Here is a 7,187-nt window from a genome sequence, read left to right as displayed (position 1 = left end):
GGAACGCTATGTAAGCTATTTATGTAATGTGGGCAATACATAAAAAAACATGTAGTAAAATGAAATTTAAATTCAATAAATAAAAACAGCTACTGGTTTGCACATGATACTAACTATTATAGCCATGGGGCAGTATACCATGGTACAATTACAACTGTAGTAGAGGACAAGGTCAAGCAAGTGTAGTAAATTACAGAGACGTCTGGTAATGGGAGGTGCAATGGATGGTAAACCACATTAAAGCATGGTAAGCATAAATATGGGGAAAAGTTAATGTTACAAAATAAGAAACAAATAAAGAACTTTTGTTTTATTAGTTTGTAAAATGAGTTTTTTTCTTTTTTTTTTCCTTATAAAAAATAGGAGTTATCTATAGACTGGAGTAAATGCTTGAAATATGTCCCTATACCTTCAAATTACATTCGACTGGTAGGGTTCCAGAATCAGTTCTCCTAAATAACCCGACTAACCCTGTGCTGGAAATCCATTCACAGCGGTGGCAGCTCTGGGATATATTTAAAAAGAAAAGAAATATCAGACTTTCTACCTTACATTGTTAAATCTGGTAGTGTTTTGCTAAAATAAGGTGTTTGGCTTTGTAAAAAAGAAACAGGTTGTTTAATTTTATATATACAGGAAACATTATATAGATAGCTAGATAGAAAGATAGATATGAAGCAATAATGTTATTTTGTTTTACAGGTATCTGGCATGTTTAAAGCCAACAGCACTGGAATCACAATGCAAGAAAAACCAGTAGGAAACCATTCTTACACTGACTTCATTTTTATTGGATTTCCAGGATTTTCTGAATACAAGCCTTATCTTTTCATTCCTTTCTTTCTCATGTTTCTAGTGGCTGTAGTTGGTAACTCTGTAATAATTTTTGTAATCAAAACACAAACAAGTTTACATTCCCCCATGTACTTTTTAATCTTTGCCATTGCAATTGTGGATCTAAGTGCACCAATAACATTTGTCCCAAATATGTTCCTTAACCTTGTATTGAACCTAAATGGAATTTCTCTGTGCGGTTGTCTTGTCCAAATGTTTTTTGTCCATTTGATAAGCACCTTTGAATCAACCATACTTATGATGATGGCTTTGGATCGTTATGTTGCCATATGTAACCCATTGCGCTATAATGATTACATTAATAGTTCTACTTTCTGTAAGCTATCTGTTGCATTCCTGATAAGAAGTGGATTATTCATTTCTGCCATTGTCATCCTTGCTAGTACTCTTTCATTCTGTTTTTCAAATGTTATTGAGCATTTCTATTGTGAGCACATGGCACTAGTTGGTTTGGCTTGTGGGGAGACAACCAAGAACAGCATAATGGGACTACTGACTATTTTCTGTATACCAGGTATCGACCTTTTGTGCATCTGCTATTCATATATTAACATTTTCTGTGCAGTGCTTAAATCTGCATCAGGAAAAGCACGTCAAAAAGCAGTCCATACCTGCGGCACTCATTTGATTGTCATTCTTGTGACATATCTCTTATCTTTGTGTTCATATCTTGCATATAGAATCAGGAACTCCATGTCCCCCGATGTTCATATTCTAATAAGTATATTATACCTCCTTTTTCCATGTTGTTTCAATCCAATTATTTATGGTGTCAGGACAAAAGAGATAAGGGAACACATTTTGAAAATGGTTAAAGGAAAGAAAATACACCCAGAAAACATTAAGGTAGCAAGTATAACAAGGTAATACATTAAAGGAAAAGGGGAACTACTATTGTTTTAACCAATGTGTATAAGACCCAGAAAACAAAAAAGAACCTGGTTTTTGGTATGTGTGAGTCACCCTGAACAAGAAATTGAATGTGCAAATACTGTGCTGGAGCACCATCATGCGAGTACAAGTGAAGCAGGTGTACCTATTGCCACCTCCCACCCACAGACAGACGCAGGCTCTGCACAGCGCATGTGACTGGAGACTGAATCACACCTTAATGAAAGAGCTGCACAATTGCACAAAGTGTATAACCTGTGTAGTGTCACTGGTGCTCAGTACTACAATACCTAGTCTGAAGATTGGCTTAAACAGTGTGAGCCAACAAAGAGCGGTTACTTCTTAAAGACATTGATGTTTGAATTTGTAAAGTCTTGTTTCTGTCCCCCAGAGACCACACCACCACCAAAAAAACAAAACAAATAAACCCCCTGAAACCTGTGTCTTGATCATAAACACGGTTCTTTTTTGGCTCTGATACTACAGAGGAAACATAAACTGAAGACACAATAATATAACCTTTTAGCATTTTAACCTTTTACAGTTTCTATTTTGTCTTTTTTTTTCTTTTCTATTTTTCTTAGGGTAGAACTTAGTTTTAGCTTTTACAGTACAGACCTCATAGTTTTGAAGAAAAAAACAACACTGCTGATGTTTGAGCTTTGTCAATTTTTATTAAAGTATCAGATTACTAAACTGATTTATTAACAAATATATGTATGAAAGCAATGTATGAAACCAATATCACAGTTTCTGTTCAGTATTTACAAAAACAATAATGTAAATGTGCTATGTTTCTCAATAAAGTGCAAATGACTTAATGAAGCCAGCGCAAAATGTCTGCACATTTGTAAAACTGTTCATTTGTACTATAACAAATCCCCAATATACTTCACGGATAAATACACAAACATTAGTCCACAAACCCAGTACTTAGTCTCTTTTTATTGATTGAGGGGTTCTGAAATGTGAAGTAGGCTTTATCCCTTCTCTGTCCTTCTCACACTCAAAATGAACACACTGAAACCCTCCTTCTGAAGAGGAGCTATTTGTATATATAAAAAAAAAACTTTAAGTTTCAAAATGTTAAAGTGCATTGAACAACATGCCCATAGAAACCCCCACCTGAGGGCCATGGCAGATCATGCGTGCAGCTCGAGTCCACAGATGTGTGCAACATAAGCAACAGACCCACTACAGTGCCCCAAATCACAGAAACATTCCACTGATTGTCCAAAAAAGCTCACAAATTGTCAAACATGATACTTGCAGTCACTGAACAACAGAGCATAAGCATGAGCATTAGCATGTGTAAAAATTGCAGAATGCGCAGCATCGAAAAGCATATAATAAAACCTGTCTAACCCAGCATCACATGGGACCAGAACAGTGCTGGATAATACAGCGTGCTGGTTAAAAGAGCTGGATACAATACAGTACCTAAGAAAAGGTATACATGGCAAACTATGTGAACATATTGAAAAACAATATTAGACTAGTCTATAGTTGTTTTTGGTGTACTTTGGTATGATGTAACAGCTGTTTTTGTTTTAAAACCCGAATCTTCAAATGAGCTATATAAGAGCTACTTTGACACTGTCTTTAAAAAGGACCTGCATTACATAATACTTACAACGCTTGAAAATTATGTTAAAATGACACACACCCCAAAAAATTCACAATGCCACCAATTGCTTGGTATGAAAAATAAAACAAATAGGTGAGGACATTTGATTCAATCTGTCCCATGTTATGACAGGATGTGGAGAAAAAACAAAAACAAAACCAATACAAAACTAACTTAATGACCTGTAGTGCTCATGATACAGTTTAATGAATTTATACGATAACACAGTGGCCTTATTTTCTCCAAAGGCTTGTCAATGAATATTCTGCAGTCTCCAATGTTGACATATTAGGCACATATTGCTCCCTTCTACAAGCATAACAATATATAATATAAAGGCTAATATATTGTGGCGAGTCAGACTGTGCACTCTCTTTAGGACATTCCGGGGGGGGCTGGGGGCGCAAGCCCGACAGTTGTGTGTGTGTGTGTGCGTGTGTGTGTGTGTGTGTGCGTGCGTGTGTGTGTGTGTGTGTGCGTGCGTGCGTGTGTGTGTGTGCGCGCGTGTACAAGTGTGTGTGTGTGTGTATGTGCGCGTGTGTGTGTGTGCGTGCGTGTGTGTATGTGCATGTGCGTGTGTGTGTGTATGTGCGCGCGTGTGCGTGTGTGTGTGTGTGTGCGTGCATGTGTGTGTGTGTGTGTGTGTGTGTGTGTGCGTGTACAAGTGTGTGTGTGTATGTGTGTGCATGTGCATGTGCGTGTGTGTGTGTGTGTGTGTGTGTGTAGTCACTGTGACCGATCTTTCAGTTTGCTGTACTCAGTAATCTTCTACCTTGCCTTTGTGTTGCTGTATCCAGTTAGCAACATTGCTCTAAAGGGGCAGGGTCTTTCCCAGAGCCTCTCGTCAGAATGTAAGGCTGGGGATTGCTGCCAAATAAGAGCTAATTTCCTTGAGCTACATGCCTTCGTTTATTTACTGACCCGGTAGGTGGCATCTTTGTGAAGATTGCTACACTATTTTATTAGGCTGGGGCCTGAATCAAATGAAAATACAATAACACTTTGTGACCTGAATTATATCTATGTTTATGTTTATTAAATCAAACTGCAATACATAAGAGGACACTCCCCATACAAATTACAAAACCTTTTAGAAAATACATGCAAAAAGGTTTTCATGAGAAAGCTGTCTCACAAGTAGTGGTAGCCCAACATGTTTCATGTTAAATGTTTTCTTAAAAATAGCAGAACAACTAAAATATAGACATCGTAAGAAAGGGATTTACCTATTCTATAAATTACTATAAAAATTTCTATAAACACAGCCCTAATAATTCTAACATAGGAAAGAGCCATGCAGAGTAGATCAAATCCTACTATGGCAAAAACTACAACCCCACTATGCTGTTAAGGGTTGTGTCTGCCCAAGCCAATTGTACCACAGACATGTGGTCACAATAACAGTGTTTAATTATACTGATTCTCCAAAATGCCCATCTATTAGAAAGAAAGGGTTTTTTATTATTTATTTTTTTTTATCATAACTGCTAAAGTAGCTTTCAGAACATCAACTAATATTATGGCCACTCATTTTTTTATTATTATTTCTGAGTAATGCAAAAGATTACATATCTCTGCATACCGATCTATTGCCATGGCCAACATGATGGTGGTTTCCATTGGTAAAAATCTGGTGACAAAGCCAATGTCAACTAAAGCTAAAATGGAAATGGAAAGGTACATTGGAGATTGTAGGCTCTCCTTCATTTGCTATGTATATAATAAAGCAATGAATACAATGAAAATGTTTCCCATTAAAAAAATAAAAAAAACAGGGAATCCAAGTAGAATAAATTCTGATGGATGAAAAACCTCCATTGATAATTGGTCAGAACAGAGGTCAACCAAGCATAGTCCAAAGCTGTGTTAAGATTAGGGTTATGATATGGATTCATTGTGCATTAAGATTAAGGTGAGAGTTAGGGTTGGTGTTTAGTTTGTTTTATTTTTTCTGATTTAATAAATGTATATAAACATGTTAATTATTGTTTCTCTTAGGTAAACTCCTAATTGTTGTATTATTTTATGTAAATGAATTGCTGTTAAAGAGCCAAGATTGTGTTTGTTTCACCCCTAAATCATCTGTTACACTATATGTATTAGCAGCAAGCTGCCTGTTGTATCAGGGGCCTGCTGGCTCTGAAGCAATCCAAACAGAGCTCAGCCATGCACAGCCCAAAGGTACTGTATCTTGATTTAATAACACAGCTCAAATTGCAAGTCAGTATACTGTGCTGCTCAGGTTAGGATTAGGGTTAGGGTTAGGATTAGGGTTCAGTCAACATGTAAACAACAATGTGTTACAAAATCAAAATAATATTTAAGATATGCATATCTTTATATTAAAGCATCATTATATTATTGTCACGTATAGTCCCTTTCATTACATTCAGATCACTTATAATAGCCAGCACCTGCAGTAGTCATTCATAGACCCAGGTGAAAAGTGGGGAGTTAGGTTTTTGTATCTGTTTAGAGATTTGCAGAGACTAAGTGCATACAAACAGATAGCCCCCCCCCCCCCCCCCCTCCCCCGTGAATCACTTACGGTAATACTTCTGAGACACCAGTATCTGAGCAGCTGAAAGCAAGCTTGCGGCCTCTTTCAGCGACTGCATGTATTGAAGAAATCTATGGCTAAAAGCCTTCTGGGCCCTATGATGCAGAGCAAGTTTTATTAACACAAATGGTAAACCTGATGAAAACCATCAAATTGGAATTGAATCTCTAATTTCCATCTAGAAGTGTTGCATTATAGTCAAACTTTACAAATAGTTTATGAGGTGTGTTTAATTCTGTTAAGGTGCTACCTGCATGATCTTTTGTAAGTAATTGGTTTGAAGCAAAAAAAAAAAAAAAAAAAAAAAAATTTGATGTGTAGTTTGTGTTTTTTTTTTCTTTTTTATGGTGGATGACATGAAGCTGCTAAAAGTAATTGAGGTTTAAAGGATTATTAATCTCAGAGGACAATTATAAATTAAAACGCTTCATACAGTTTACTGCTGGCTATTTGAAATTGCAAGAGAATTTTAAACAACACGTATATCTGGAAAAAAAACAAACATCCAAAATATGTTTTATAGGGATGAGTTAGCCGTGGATTTTACTTAAGATGTAGCATTTATGTTTTGCAAATAATGTTCAATGGCAGGGGACCTAATATACTAGCTACAGCTAATGACCCGTTGCTCTATAGCCACAGTAGAGCTGATTAACAACACGTTCTAAGTTCCAGCTTTTGGACACGCACACACTGCCCTGATGGATTGCTAGCGGCCACAGCTGGACCAATTACCTAAAGTTGGTCTTCTACTATTCAGATGCGTACATCACACAAAGTCTTTACTGCACACTCCAGGCTTTCTTCATCACTTTTAGCCTATTACTCTGTCCCTCACAGGCATGCTCAACCACTCGCTCTCAAGTCTGTGCACCTTCTCCTGCTCGCGGCTTGCCCCCCCCCCCCCTAGCCTGGGGGGAGGGTTCCACCCACCATACCCGCATACACGCACTACCCTACTGCTGGTGGCGTGCCCCGTTCTTGTACAATATATGCAACAAGAAACAAGACATGACAAACACAGAGTCCGAGGGAACGACAAAGTCTCGAAAACGATTTTTCTGGGCGTGTTCTTCCCCTGTCAGCCACAGGGGATGGACAGCAAGAGCCCAGTGGTGCAGAGGCCTTAGGCAAGGAGCTATCAGGAACAGGCAAACCAGGATGGGGCAGGAGGAAATGGCCTCCAGGTCATTCTGCATCGGATCCCCTCCCGGGTAGGGAGCCAGTCGGTCCCGGTGCAGGGCCACCTTGCGC

The 7,187-nt window shown here is 38.0% G+C and overlaps 1 protein-coding gene across 1 annotated transcript; it reads left to right on the top strand.

Moving 5' to 3' along the window:
- Positions 1-738: 738 nt before the first annotated feature.
- LOC117406308 (olfactory receptor 52K1-like) lies at positions 739-1,722 on the top strand. Its single transcript, XM_034010246.3, has one exon. It carries the CDS (start codon positions 742-744, stop codon positions 1,720-1,722), a length of 981 nt encoding a protein of 326 aa, XP_033866137.3. The 5' UTR covers positions 739-741.
- The last annotated feature ends 5,465 nt before the right edge of the window (positions 1,723-7,187 follow it).

Source organism: Acipenser ruthenus, chromosome 8, assembly GCF_902713425.1.
Source record: "Acipenser ruthenus chromosome 8, fAciRut3.2 maternal haplotype, whole genome shotgun sequence".
Classification (NCBI taxonomy): domain Eukaryota; kingdom Metazoa; phylum Chordata; class Actinopteri; order Acipenseriformes; family Acipenseridae; genus Acipenser; species Acipenser ruthenus.
This window is presented reverse-complemented; position numbering and strand designations above follow the sequence as displayed.